Source organism: Primulina huaijiensis, chromosome 12 (genome assembly GCF_012295235.1).
Source record: "Primulina huaijiensis isolate GDHJ02 chromosome 12, ASM1229523v2, whole genome shotgun sequence".
NCBI classification, from domain to species: Eukaryota; Viridiplantae; Streptophyta; class Magnoliopsida; order Lamiales; family Gesneriaceae; genus Primulina; species Primulina huaijiensis.
The window spans coordinates 3,783,568-3,799,007 of NC_133317.1; the positions used below are offsets into that span (position 1 = coordinate 3,783,568).

The following is a 15,440-nucleotide window of genomic DNA, read 5'->3' on the forward strand; positions in this document are numbered from 1 at the left end:
ATTTTTTTTAATAATTAATTTCCATAGTATTAACTAAATTAATATATATATATATATAAATAATAGTATTATCATCGTTGACTTCCCATGTACAGCCATATGCATTTTCTATATCTTCATTTAAACTAATACAATGGTACACGTCCATGTACATTCTATTTTTTTTGGACAAAAATTTGTATGAGACGATCTCACGGGTCGTATTTTGTGAGATGGATCGCTTATTTGGGTCATCCATGAAAAAGTATTACTTTTTATGCTAAGAGTATTATTTTTTATTGTGAACATCGGTAAGATTGACTCGTCTCACAAATAAAGATTCGTGAAATCGTTTCACAAAAGATCTACTATTTTTTTGTAACGGAAAAAAAAACAAGTTAAAAAAACAAAAGGAAAAAACCATACCATCCTACAAAATTAAAATTGACCATATCTCTCAAGTCCTATGTGCATTGCAAGCTGTGGGAATTCCCCACGTTTCCCTGAAAAAAATCCAAGTGTATCATTACTTTTTATCATCTTTAACGTTTGATAATAAGAAAAATAGTCGATTGAAAAATTAGCTTAGACTACGGCAACAACGATAAAGGGAATTTTTTGTATGTTATATATGATTAAATATCCGATCTATGATTTGAAATATTTGACATTTAATCCCCTTAACTCTCACACCAAACACTATATAACAAGTAACTACACTTCATTTTCAGACAGTCAAACCATAGATGAAATCACATCCAGATTATTCAATTCGGGTTCCATCTTCTACAAATATCGTGGTCGTGTAGGATATTTAGAGCCCAAAAATATAAACAAGAATTGATAATAACATACATATAATTATAATGATGATGATGATGATAATAAAGGAACCGCGATAGGAAATGTATACTAAAGCGTGCACAAGATTCTCTTCATGATCAGCTGAAATAAAGCTAAATGAACATGCGATAAAGCTAAGTTGAGCCTCCTCCTCAATATAGCAGCTCCTCAAAAACGGGATCAACGCTTTGTCCCCACTTCCCGTTGTACAGTTCGAGGAGCTTTTCAGCTGGTGTTATGCCTGCATGGGGTGTGGTGTTTTGAAAATGAAATATGAAGCAGATTTGATATATTCAAAGACATAGAGATACACGTTAAAAAAATGAAGCAGAAAATACAACTGGAGGATGTTCTTGTCCCAACACCGGGCGATAAACTCGTTTTTGGAAATAAGATTAGATGATCTCAAGGTGTTTCTGAGAGGGGGCATTTTGAGCTAGGGTCACTTTCTTTAATTTCCCGGCATAGATTGTATAACAATTTCATTCTCCAGTTTACATCGATGGATCCCATGTGATCATGCAAGGTAACATAATCGTGATATAACCTACTCAATTCAGAAATAAAAGTTTGCCATGCAACTAAATATATTTGAAATATGAACTTGCAAGCTTACCAGTTTTAACCACTTCACTCACTTCATTCAGGAAATTAGTCTCCTTAAAGCCTCTCCTTTCTAAGCCATCCTATATGGAGAAATATAGAGACACAGATTTCACTAATCTCAAACAGCAAGTAATTATGAGCTTGTCGCTACTATATAGACAATGCAGACTACTAAAACAATGACATTAAAATTGACCATAGAGAAGCAATTGCTTTAGAACTATTCGGAAACCTTTGCCAACTTCACGACGTCTTGGGCAACATGCTTCAGCAGTCCATCCCGAAATGGTGTCTTCAGGCCACTCTTTGGTACCTACTAAATAGTTACAAATTAGAAGGGCATCTTCATCGCTATTACAGAAATCTTCATAGGCAGAGATTATACTGAGAAAGCACATTTCCCCACATCAAAAGTCTTTCTTCCTAGGAGGAGCGGGGAGTTTCCAGCCATCGGAAGTATACCCTCCCATCTTTTCCATCCGACTTTGTTGTAGCAAATAGTCATTTTATCCCTAACCAGGCTTTGTATGGTTAAAGACCCAACTTATCTTGCTAGGACTACAGCTTGGATTGGGTTTTCCCCTCTAGTTTCCCCTTCTACTTCTGTTTTTTTGGTCTCTAGTAGTTTTTGCATCCAGATGTTGGGGTTGACCATTGACCCCATTCCATCTATTTTGCTCCACTATGCATCCATAGATTGGGGTCTGCCTAAACCTCAACAGGTTGTTTCAGGCAAAAAAGAGTAAATGGTGGCAATGGCAGCAGAAATCGTGGATCAAAAACAAAAGAATTTAGAATTCAACGCAAAATCTTCAATCCAAACATCAGCGAAAGACGGCAGTGAAGAAAGGCAAGCAACAAGAGATTCTACGTCTTAAAATCGATCCATGGTTCTTTTTCCATTATTTAATTAATTCGTCACAAGTCTTACTTTTTGGGTTTTGTTGAAGTACAATCAGTTTGTCTCACAAAATTATTATTTTAAACCTGATCTTTTATAGGTATACCGGAAGAACGATATTCAAAGTAAAAAAAATTCCATTTTTAAATAAATGAGTTGAAGATTCTAAATAGAATTCCATAGAGATCACGGTCGACAGGTATAGATGACCATTAAGTAGGGTTTTAGTTCACTTATTCTTTTGAACTGGTAGGAAATTTGTTCCTCAAATCCCCTCGAGGTGATTTGAAAATCGTACTCATAACTATTGAGATTGCGGGTGATAGATAACAGACTACTCTGCCCTATCACATCTCAAGCAGATATAAAACAGGCAACCCTTCGCCATACATGCTTTACTTATTGTAGAGCCTGGCATCTCTCTGTTCTCGCCACAAAAGGAGGAGATAAAGAGAAAAGGTCATGCCTCAATGGCTCAATCATGTTGAATGGTGAAGTCTAAAGATACAAATAAAACAAGTATGCTAGAATTACCATTTTTTTCTTATTCTGTCATAGAAACTAATTTATATCATAACTAATGTTTGGTCCACATTTACCTTATTCCTTAGCATCTGTCTTTCCTCTGGAGTCCAATCAGCTATCATGTCCAGGACATTTTGTAGAGAGACCTCGTCATAGAGGAGACCTACCTGAAATTCAAAATTCATTAAGAGCTTATAAATCCAACCAAAAGTGTGATTTTACAAAGAACTGAACCTATTCTTAATTCGAAAAGTGAGAAAACTTCTTCAGCAAGAGCATAAATTTGTTCAACATTCCCCCAATATTTCTTCTCAATTATAAACATTTGCTTATATTCCGCTAAACCCACATGCACTGCAAGTATAAGAAAAGAAAATATACCCAGAAAGCAGGTAGAGCACATAGCCTCCTCCAAGGCCCTCCATCAGCACCTCTCATTTCCAAGTATCTTTTAAGCCTAACCTGAGATAGGAGAAAAGGGCCAAAACTTATCGGTAAGATCAAGATGATGGGCACAACGCATGGTGAACCCAATCCAATGATGCCAACCTCAGGAAATATTGTTGTCAAATGATTCTCCCAATCGTTTAGAGTAGGATAATCACCAGGAAGACAAGGAAGTTTACCAGCCATAAAATCCTGTGGTAGATTCATAATAAACACCTTAGAAAAGTAGCGGAGAATTAGATAAAATGTGGATTTATAGTCATAGAATCAAAGATAGAAAATAACCCTGAAGGACATTCCAGCACAATTAATGTACTTTTTCTTCCGATAGACAAAGTACATTGGCACATCAAGAGCATAATCTACATACCGTTCAAACCTGTAACAAGATATGGAGTGATACAAGTAAATGCAACTTCTTTCATTAGCGAGGCAAAATACTTTCAGTGGTAAAACACTACCTCACGAATAATAGAAAACAAATCTAAGACCTAGCGATGGCAGACATCACACAACATTGACAAAAAACTCTGGTGACCACTACATAGGATGTGATATAAGTCAGAAGGTTGTGGAAATTGTACTATAAATGTTGTAGCCCTTGACAGAAGGGTAAGTTGTGTTACTTCCAGCACAACGGTAATAAACTCAGCAGCACTAACGGACCTCGGCAGTTGATTTTAGTTTAAAGCTCACTTTGTCGTGGTCATAGTTGTCAATAGCCCCCGTAGCCCTCGCTATAGCGAATAACGTGGCGAAGTGACACCACATCGCTACGGACCACTATGCGCCATGGACTTTGCAATAGCGCTCGCTATCCTCGCTATTGGCACTATAGCGACAATCGCGATAGCTGAAATAGCAGCGCTATTGCAAAGCAAAGCTGCATGCTTATTTTTTGTCCTTTTTTTTTCAAATTTTGGTTTTTTTGGCATGTACTTAATTAGGTTTTTGCTGGAAATTATATTTTTCTGCAATTCTTGCTTTATTTTTGAGTCTTCTATGATATTTAAATGAAAAAACTTAAAATAATTTCATGTTTTAGTATTTTAAAATTAAAGTTGAAGGAATATTATGCTGGAAATTAAGGTTTTTGAATTGATCTTACGATATGCTATATATTATATATTTATATACTTGTGGCGCTTTACTTTCAAATAACCCTCGTCACTCGCTACGCTATTCGTTATGCGCTATAGCCATGAGCAACATTTGCGCTACGGGGCGCTATGCGCGATTGACAACTATGGTCATGGTGGCTGGTAGTGAATGTCATAGATTGGTAATTGAAGTCCATCGATGGTAAAGATTAGATAAACCTGTCCTAGGTTTGTCAAAGCTTTTTATTTTCCGATCTGTAAATGGACGAGGGCAAGATATCAATTTGAAAAGGTCTGTTGAAAAAGTTATATCTGAGGGAATATGGAAAGATTCGCAGTCTCTTTGAGGCAGTGGGAGTATATGTTGGTCGAGGTAAAACCATCCTCACAGGGATGTATATTAAGAAGAAACTCACCCAAAAGAGTCATCAAACACAAAAGGCAGCATCCCAGCTCGGTCATTGTCAGTATCAGTCCAAATTTGGCTGTAAGAAAGAAAGAACTGTCAACTAAACTTCTTGAAAATTTAAAAGTCCAGACAAATGTTCAGAAAAATTGGAAAAATGAGAATAGATATTGAAGAGGCTTATAGTAGAGGAATATATAACTACCTTCTCATGCTAAGATAACCATTTGGCTTTCCCTCAGTGAATGGCGAATTTGCAAATATTGCTGTAGCTATCTGTTCCACAAATTAGTTAATTCCAGAGAACTCCTGAATATTCCAATACCAGAAACAACCGACTTACAGGTTGTAAGGCAAGACCAGCTCGAAACTTCCTTATCATGTCAGCTTCAGAACTAAAATCGAGATTGACCTGTAAAATATGAAGTTACAAAAGAATAACAAACATATCTTACAAATGGCAGTTGAGACCCTACTGGAGCAAGTATATATATTTGTTGCATTAAGCCCAAAGAGTTTCTGGTATTTTTGTTTTAAATTAGTATTATCCTTACCTGGACTGTGCAAGTTCGAAACATCATATCAAGTCCAAGTGACCCAACTTTGGGCATGTAATTTTTCATGATCTCGTATCTTCCCTGATCCAGAATATTTTGTCAGTATTCGTAGCACCTAATAAATTTCAAAGCTTTAAATCATACAAAAGAAAAGATTGGAAGCAAATTTACATATAACGAAGATTTTGTAAGCAACGGAAAGAAAAGAACCGCACAGAGTATTGAAACACGTACCAAGTCATTTGAAAGACAATGTCACTTCAATAGCCTAACTTCTCTGGTTCTTTAATGCTCTCATATTTATATCTGAAACATGTTATTTGGTGGCCTTTTGAACATTTAAATGTTTTCTAGTTTGACACCAAGTGATAAGGATGGTAATTTGAAGCGAATATGTACACAAATAAACATACAAACTGTATAGTTAATTTTAAAAAATAACTGAACCGACCTATCGCACACCACTGCCTTTAATCATAGAAATTACTAAATTGAAATCTGATTTAAGCTTAATTGTACACTTTCCTTGTATTGTGTAAGGTCATTTTGTATTATCAATTGCAACTGACACGTGTACAATTGCCACATGATAAACAACTCATGCACGAGGCATTATTGCTGCATGAAAAGCCTGTATTTTCTGAGAAGGAATGTAAATACAGAGAAAGGATAAGAGTGCCCTACTTCCCTACTTATGGCCCAAAAGCAGTAAGAGGGGTAAAAATAGAGCTAGTTAATTGGTCGTTGGATTGGGCAGACACAATGTTCCATTGGAAAATGAACATTGTCTGCTTTAAATTTGCATAAAATGTGTGATTTTGTGAAGATAATACCTTGGGCATTACTGGAATAACTTCACGTCTCCATTTGGGTTGAAAGCCAATTCCTAGGAATCCAATTCCCAACTCCTCTGCAACGGCTTTAACCTGAGTATTTCATTTAAAAACTGATATTATACTAAATCACTCGAGTCTGGTTCATTATCATTGTTACAATTAATTTTCTGAAGGCATAAAGTTCACGGAAAAAGAACCTGGTAAAGATGTGAATTAACTTCAGCACAAGTTTGATGCAGAGTTTCAACAGGTGCACCACTGAGCTCGAACTGGCCACCGGGCTCCAAGGAGATACTTTGTTTTCCCTACCAATAGATGGTCAAATTTAGTGGTAGAAATTTAATCTGGAGAAAAATGAATGAAACATCAATGTTTATTCCAAAATGAAAGGCGTTTTGAGATTAAGGACCAATGGAACAAGCTCAACGTGAACATGGAAAATGTGATAAAATGCTTGTTAGAAACTAGATAGTGTTGCCACAATGAACTATACACTGCATAAAAAAACAAAGAAAAATATATCCACAAGTTGACTAAGAAAAAATAATACCTGTTTGAGTCCAATAACGTAGTCACCTTCCATTAACTTATCCCAATCAAATCTCTCGGAAATAGCATTGAGCATCTCGGCTATTTGTTCATACTTCATGGGTTGTAAAGTTCCAGTTTCGAACCCAAATTTTTCATGCTCAGTCCCTATCCTGCATGGTCAAAAATAAAAATCGGGAGCTTTACATGCCTTGCGATGCCCAGAATATAAAATAGTCAACACGTGTACCCACAAACAAATAGTAAACAATGGAAAACAACTAAAATTTACTCCTTGCAGATAAACAAACCCAGATTAAACTGCCAGGAGATTCCCAGCAGAAAAATTGGACTCGACCTTCAAAGACTAAAAAAGTCATGAGCCATGAAATTTAAAGAAATCATAAATTGCAGGTTGGGGAGTGGGGGTCTGCAGCATCTGGATGCAAACTAACATATCTTAATCAGTTAACTAGGATATGTAAGGTCCACAACGAATCAAAATTTGAACCATTTTGAGTTCTGAGTATCTCAAAAAACCAGCTTACAATTAAGGTTAGCAATAGTCGCAGTGAAAAATAAATATTTTTCCAAGAAAAGATGAACCGAATCCAAGTACCAATAAGAGCTAGAAGTTGAACCTCCATTTTTCCTTCGTCTTGCAGCCAGAAGCAAGGTAACCTACAAGATCTTCTTTGGTCAATGGCTCTGCGGCAACAACAGCATCATCAGTAGGAGGACTTGCAGCCACAATAAATCGATGTCCTCGACAAAGTTCTGCTCCAGAGACATCTAAACGCAATTTTTGTGCTGCCTTCAAGGAATTCCAAGAAGGTGGACGTAAACCAGAGAAGATTTCCTTCGTTTTCGGTGCCTCCATTGTGCTAACACTGCTTTTAACTCCATTATGTCTAACTCTACACTGTATTTCATTAGATATCCAGTGTAATGAGCCAGATTGGGACATCATCGCCATGTCTTAAGGCTGAAACTTTAGCAAACGACCAAACAGGACCATTAGATAAAACTTATATCTTCACCATTTCGAGGTAGAAAGTCTGCATATGGATATCTACTGGAAAGATAACAATCATAAAATGACACAAATTTTTATGATTTTGATGAAAACATACTTTCACTCAAACAAAGACATTACGAGAGGTTATGCCCAGATTTAATATGACTATTTAAACGACCAAATTAAGCCCCAGATAGCCATTAAAAGGAGATTTTGTCCATGGACACTACAAATGGGTGTGCGAAATTGATATTGGATTTAAATTTTCAGAAAAAAAATCTTAAAAGCACCGCAAGGTGCTTGGACGACATTTGACTTCATTTTCCAGCTTTCAATTCTAGCTCATAAATCCATTGCATAATTTTTTCCCCGGTGGACAATAGAAAGAGGGACTTAAACTAAACCCCACAAGCAAGAATCATCTCCACACGAGATTAAAATAAATACAAATTAAAGAAAGCTTGAGAGAACATAAGAAGAATATTCAAAATTGAATCTTGGAAAGACAACGCAATAATGAACAGTATAAGGAAATATGAGAGGCGGGGCTTCATACAAAGAGCAAAAAGCTCGAGTCTTGGCTTCTCCGAAGTGCTGCCGTTGCCAAAGATTCCTATACAGATGTTGTTCCTTCGCTTCTTCAATGCAACAATTGCTTGACGAGCAAAAGAAGACAAAAAAAAATGTATATATATAAAAAAATAATTTAAAAAAAAAAAAGGAAGATGGGCCTGGGGGAGGTACCCACTCATTTGGTGGGTCCTCTTTTGCTTTCTTTTCATAATTATTATATTAGCAAATTGTTGGTAGTTCTTTTATTTGATTTGGTAAATCTCCGGATAAAAATAATTGAATCAAATAATTATGAGAAAATGGTCGAAATAAAAGTTTGACTTTGTTCCTTAAAACGATATTGTCACGTTCCGATGCTCGTGGTTGTTGGCAGTTTGTTTCTCGATAGACAACGACTATGGCCTCAAAATAGTAGCAATACAAATTTTGAAGTCACACGAACATTGAAAATGATTAGAACGCTATCAAAATGGTATACAAATTTTCTAATTTCGAATTCTAAGCGTTAAATTTAAAAATTCAATTCCAAAAATTTAAATCTTGCAAAATTTGGATCTACGCGTAAATGCTAAAAAACTCAAAACTATAAGATAACTCTCAAATTTAATTCCAAAGTTCGAATTTAAACATATAAGCTTAGAAAATCCAAACTCAATATTGTATATCTTGAAATTTTGAACTTTAAGCGTTAATGCTTAAAAACTCGCATATATAACTCTAAACTTATAGAGAAATGAGAAGAAGAGAAAAAATAGTACGTTGAATACAAATGAGTGGAGTCTTATTTATAAAAAATGAAAAATATTTAATCAAGAGACATGCATCTTCATGAAATGATGTACCGTTTCACAAATAGACTTGGCCTAAATCATGTGGCCTCAAAAAAACCACACGCATGTGATTTCATTTTACTTGATAAAATTCGAACTCAATAAAATTTTCATTCACCTTAATTGATAATCGAGAAATAATTTTGTTCGTCACGTAGCTCGTTCGAATTATTTTATCGATTCTAAATGAGTACAAAACTCGTTTTTTTCTAACAATAATCATATAATTAACCATTTTCATCGAGAATTCTATTATTATAGAAGTTTAAATAATTTAAAAGTCTAATTTAAAAAACCGTAGTTAATTGGTATTTAATGTGATAATGTCTCTAAACTCAAATGAATATTCGCTATGTCGTCAATTCTATAATAAAATAGAATTTCATATGGAACTCCAAATATGTCAACGTGTGAATTCCTCAACATACATTCGAGTGATAGAGCTCTTTCATCGCGTTTTATTATAATTAAATTTTGACTATTAGTCACATGTAACATTTTAATCCTTTAGGCAAAAACTTGTGTGAGACGGTCTCACGAATTGTATTTGTGAGACGGATCTTTTATTTGGGTCATCCATAAAAAAGTATTACTTTTTATGTTAAGAGTATTACTTTTTGTTGTGAATATGGGTAGAATTGACTCGTCTTAGGAGTGTTCAAACTTCGGATAAAACCGAAAAAACCGAAAATCCAAATCGAAAAAACCGAACATGGAATCGAACTGAAAACCGAATTTTATAATTCGGATATAAATGTTAAAACCGAAATTTATTTGGTTCGGTTTCGGATTATATATGTCAAAATCGAACCGACCGAGAAACCGAAATTTCATTAAATTAATATTTTTATTTTTATTATATATTTTTTGAGATGATATTAGTTAATGATGCATTATTTTGAATAATATTTAGTTGATTGTTGTTTGTGTAATTCATTTAGATTTTATATTTTAATGTTTTACTAAGAAATCATGTAAAAATATAACATATTATATTTTACAATATATTTATCTTATTAATTTAAATAATTATATCAAAACCGAAATAAACCGACCGAACTAACCGAACCATTTCGGTAGAAAATCGAACCGAACCGAAGAAAAATGGTTCGGATATCGGATTATATATTTGTAAAATCGAAAACCGAACCGAACCGACCGATGAACACCCCTAACCCGTCTCACGGATTAGAATCCGTGAGACGATCTCACATGAGACTCACTCTAATCTTTATATCCAACTTCTCCCACCCATTTCTCGCAATTGGTTCCACATGTTCCTTATTTTTCTTCTCATGATAATACAAACCAATGGCACCTACTAAGTCCGCCGCGAGGGGAAACATCATTAATGTTGAGTATTTCATGCAAACTACCGATTGATTAAGGCTACTCTTGTGCTATTTTTCTTTCGTTTTAATATTGTTTTTTTGTTAGATCATGGCATTATTGATTTGGGATTTTCTTGTATTGCAAGTTTTATGTGTTTTGAAGTGATTGTGTTGTTATGAAATCAGATTTCAAGATAACTTTTTGTTTTTGTTATTATAACAAGGAAAATGATGTTATTTCATAAAGAAAATAATTTTTTTTTTGTGAATTATTAGATGACATTGTTAAATAAACAGTTTTGCTTCTATGTATATAAAATATACGTTGTTCAGATGTATATTGTTTATTTTCATCGTTTTTAAAAAATATTATGACGGACAATTTTCATCAAATAATGATCATGATATCCATTTTTTTTTTGTAAGTGTTTTTATTCATAAAACATGAGTGATTCATCGTCTCTTTTATCCATGATTGTTTTTTAGTAAAAAATATTGACTAAATTTCTTAATTTATCTGTTGCTTACACTATTCTTCACTGAAAGTACAATTTTTTATTTGTCTTTGCTCGTTGAAGAACTTGCAAGGCTCTTAGTAATTTAGAGTTCATGTATTTTATTTCATATCATTGAACAACTACTTGTTTCAGAATTGTCTTATTTCTATTTCTAATAATATTTTGAATTTATCAATTTAAGTTATCTAAATTATATTGTTTTACTAAGTATGCTTGTAAATATTTAATTATTATACAATTAATGTAATATATATTATTAATTTGGTCTTTATAAGTTCTTTGTGATTGTTGTACATTGTGGGATATTTTGATAATTGCAATATAATACACAAAATTAATTTATTATTTAAAAACAACATCAAACATCATATAATTTATCGACATATATCATTTATCATAAACTTTTTTTTTTTAATTGTAACTTTGATTATACATCTCTACTTATCTCATCACATTAGGGTAAAATAATATAGACCAATATTGTAACGATAGTATATTTATATTGTACAATCATGTTTATATGTTTTTTATATTACCTAGGAATTAGGATGTTATGTTAGTTTTATAATTTACATTGATGTGTAAAATCTTTTTATGTTTATGTAGAAAAAATAAATATTTTAATGATTATGGTTAAGCAAAATATCGATTGAAATAACTGATCGAACCGAAGTATTTCAGAAATTCGGTTTGATTTGTTCAGTAGTTCGGTTTTCATTTTGAAAAATATTGAGTTAATTCGATTCAATTTCGGTTTTGAATTTTAAAATTCAGTTAAACCAATTAAGTCGATTAATTTTTTAATTAAAAAAATATCAGGATTTTAATTTTATTTTTTTGGGTTTGTCTCTAAATTTAGTACTTGATCCGATTAAAAGACCTAAAGAAAATTTGTCAATTGTCAATATTCACCCTCACTTTCATCGTTCTCTTGTATCTTTTCCAATTTCAATTGCCGAAAGTCCTAACTTTTGAACATATAAAACCGGACGAGAAAATGAGAGTCAATCTTATTCTGATGATAATAATAAAAATAAAAAATCTATCGATTTATACAATCTTTTTGTCCATGGTATAGTTTATCAAAGTGTTTCTCTCACAAGTGATATTCTACTCAATTTGTTTTCGCCTCGTTCGATTTTAATACGGTCGGTTCGGTTGATCGAGAAAAAATTTATATGATTATGATAAGTGTTATCTTCCTTAATTTGTTTTTGATTTGTTCGGTTTTAATAGTTTATATCGATCGGTTCAGTTTTGTTAATTTCGGTTCGATTTTAACCGATTCTTCACCATGCACAAATTAATGTCAATTCTCTTTTTTTTTTAAAAAAAAAAAAAAATTATAGTGGGTCTAAATTCATGGCCGGTTCAAGTAATATGCGGAGCCCAAATAGGCTCAATCAATTAATGTAGCCCAATATTTTAAAAAATTTCTGCCCAATTATTCAATGTAAGCGACAGGTTACTCCAGGTTGGTATATGCAGCGGAAATAGGCGGCGCAGAAGCGATATTACGACGTAGACTCATCGCAATGTCTCCTTCATAAATTGTTTGACAAAATTTCTGAGAGAACTGATACGATTTCAAAGAATATACGCCGATGGGGCGTAAAGGAGCGAGCAAGAAAGGGAAGAACGCAGTTTCAGGGCCTCAGCCACGGGCTTCCATGACACTTCGAGAAGAAGCGACCGGTAAGAAGGAGGGGAATGTCAATGCCAGAACTAGGAGCAGAATCGACCACCTAAAAAGCCTTGCGTTGTGGGCTGCTACCGAAGCTTCTATTCCGTCACTTGGTGCTTTCTTCGGACAGCGCTTGGCTGCGTCCACTGAGGCCGTGGGTGTGCGCTCTGACCCGAGTTTGTTTTTTTGCGAAAGGTTTTATCTTTCTCTCTTTAACCGATTTTATTTAGTTTGGTCTTAATTTGTATTTTGAGAAAATTGTTTATTGCACTAATGCGACAGAAACAAGACTCGTGCATATATGTTTGCTTACTTTCTTCGCATGCTATTGTTCTTATTCTTTGGTGTTGTGGACTTGCTTCTTTGTATTTACCTAACAAATTATCTTAATTGAGTTTTTCTTTAGTTGTTGAAGATTTTTACTATACCAAAAAAGCGAAATTATGTGCGAAGTTCTGCTGCCTGCAGAAGTTTCGAGTAAATGTGTGGCCTTTCTCTGTGGAATTGAAGGCTTTATATATTTCCATTTTTTTGTGTTTGATTATATATTTCCATTTTTTTGTGTTTGATCTTCGCGTCTTTCTCTTTTGTTTGTGTCTATATGATTTAAATCTCTTAAAATCTGAATTTCGATTAATCGTTCTGGTTCATGTGTATCAGACGAGCTGGATTTTGATTTTCTCAAATCTCAATGTTGTCAGGATTTTAACTTGTCAGTGAGAGACCGAAACTTGCTATTTTCTTGATACAGTTTATCTGAGGATGGTCGAATCTTAGTTCTCTATTTGTAATTGAACATGGGATATCAGGAAGTATCGCATTGATACCGATTCCCACTTTCCTGTGATTTGAAGAGTTTAATGCAAGTACAGTAGGCATGCCAGGTGAAAGCAAAATCAGTTCAAATCTATATCACTTAATTTTTTTCCCTCATCTATATTTCAGATATAGATAAATATAGATTTTGAGTTTCTAATCATTATTATTGCACACAGTTCTTCTTGTAATTTTTGTGGTCATAATTTCAAAGATTTTATGTGTGCAGACAGAAAATTACTATTAAACATCCTTTCTGCTTGAGCCTTCTCTACGATAAATAAATGGAGTCGTGCTTCAATGTTATTGGATGACAATTCTACCACTGTACAAATCACTGGAAAAAATAGTTTGTTCTTGGGGACATTTGTTACTTCGCCATCTTTGTTATGAAACCTTTTGCGTATGACTTTTGATCTATCTGCACCTATTGAGGGACATTTCTGTTACAGTTGACGATGATGTTATTTAATCACCCTTTTGATGTTGTCCTTATTTTCTCAAGAGCGACATTCTCTGGCTCTGACTCTGCATTTTTGTTCACCAGATGCGAATCCATTCTTCAACCTGGTCACAATTGTACCATCAGGATTGGAAAGACCAACCCGAGTAAACGACGTAGACATAAGAAATCTGATATTGCCATTCAGAATAATGTGGTTTACAGTTGCCATTTCTGTTCTCATCGAAATTTAATGAGAGGAACACCTAAGGGTTATATGCAAGAGATAAATCCTCTAAAGACAACACAGCCTTCAAGATTAGATGCCGCCTATCATGTTGTAGAGAGATCTACTAGCTTGACACAATCTACACCAACTGCCGTCAAGGCTAACAAGATTGATGCTGTTGCTTTTCCAATTACAGATAGGCAGAGTCTCGAACCCAGCAGTCCCTCAACTCCATTGCCAGCAACAGGTCTTTCCTTGTTAGATGCAAAGAGGAGAAAAAGGAATAGGCCGAGTGCCAAAAAAGCCGCTGAAGCAGAAGGTAGCTCAAATGCTGCCGACGAAGAAAAAAGCCGACGTACTTCAAGTAAGAGGAGGAGAACATCCTGGACTAGTTTGAAGGAAATTGCCCAGAATTCTGAGCATGATACAGTCAAGAGGTTCACCAACCTAACCATTCCATTGTTCATGTAAATAGAAAACACTCCGTTTCCACATCACTGAGAGAGTGTATCACCATAGCTGCAATACAAATGTTAAATATTATATTTTCTTGCCATTCATTGGAGCTGTATGTTATATTTCTCGGCCATAATATTCTCTGCAGCACACCCTCTTCACAAGTCCTATTAATTTCATTTGTGCTTTAAAGCTTGTTATTGAATGAAATTTTTACTTCTTTAGCCAGATAGAAATGACTTCGTTTTGCTGTGTTTTAGGTTTCTTCGATGCTACCTTTGGGGTGTCACCCCAAGGATGATCCAATTACCATGAATGAGTCATATTATAATTTTTCATGCGATACAATGCATTAGAGTCGTGGAAAAACATTTAATGGCCATTGGATAAATCCTTGGGATACTACCCTTTGATTCTGGTTATGCTTTGTGACAGGTAAAACCTAACGTTTGCTTTTTATCTTTTTTCCAAATGATTTTGTTTCTTTATTTCTTATCACCGATGGACGTCTTGTTGCGCAAAAATGTTGCAAATTTATTGTGGACAAATATTAAAATATTGTATAAGATCAATGGCAATTTTAAATTTTATATTTTATCAATTCTATTTTATTAAAGGTGAGGACATGATAGAAATCGTGAAGGACACCAAAATATGTTTATCCATTTTTGCTCATCCATTATGGACAAATTCATCAAAATTGTTTTCTATTANCACACTTATGTGAGCACCGATGAGGTGTCACTCACCTATTGGATGCTTTTATCACATCCATTGATCCATCATATACCGTTGATCCATTAAAAGACGCTAAA

At 34.2% G+C, this 15,440-nt stretch overlaps 2 protein-coding genes across 5 annotated transcripts; one reads left to right on the forward strand and one right to left on the reverse strand.

Moving 5' to 3' along the window:
• Window positions 1-917: 917 nt before the first annotated feature.
• On the reverse strand, window positions 918-8,430 carry LOC140989853 (glutamate--cysteine ligase, chloroplastic-like). Of its 4 annotated transcripts, none has more exons than XR_012177584.1 (16): window positions 8,303-8,430; window positions 7,370-7,719; window positions 6,751-6,901; window positions 6,398-6,505; window positions 6,198-6,290; window positions 5,362-5,445; window positions 5,151-5,219; window positions 5,013-5,083; window positions 4,818-4,886; window positions 3,587-3,680; window positions 3,404-3,493; window positions 3,236-3,316; window positions 2,929-3,021; window positions 1,661-1,744; window positions 1,439-1,508; window positions 918-1,063 (listed from the first exon to the last, which is right to left on the reverse strand). XR_012177584.1 is itself a non-coding variant. In XM_073459312.1 (16 exons), exons 2-16 carry the CDS (start codon window positions 7,702-7,704, stop codon window positions 975-977), a joined length of 1,578 nt encoding a protein of 525 aa, XP_073315413.1. In that variant the 5' UTR covers window positions 7,705-7,719; window positions 8,303-8,430; the 3' UTR covers window positions 918-974. The 4 variants fall into 4 exon arrangements, 3 of the variants coding, with proteins under 3 accessions (XP_073315413.1, XP_073315415.1, XP_073315416.1); XM_073459312.1 differs by having other exon boundaries at window positions 1,661-1,741; XM_073459314.1 differs by having other exon boundaries at window positions 1,661-1,741; window positions 7,370-7,713; window positions 8,303-8,424.
• A 4,029-nt stretch (window positions 8,431-12,459) lies between these two features.
• On the forward strand, window positions 12,460-14,723 carry LOC140989966 (uncharacterized). The gene is made up of 2 exons (XM_073459535.1): window positions 12,460-12,877; window positions 14,046-14,723. Exons 1-2 carry the CDS (start codon window positions 12,603-12,605, stop codon window positions 14,638-14,640), a joined length of 870 nt encoding a protein of 289 aa, XP_073315636.1. The 5' UTR covers window positions 12,460-12,602; the 3' UTR covers window positions 14,641-14,723.
• The last annotated feature ends 717 nt before the right edge of the window (window positions 14,724-15,440 follow it).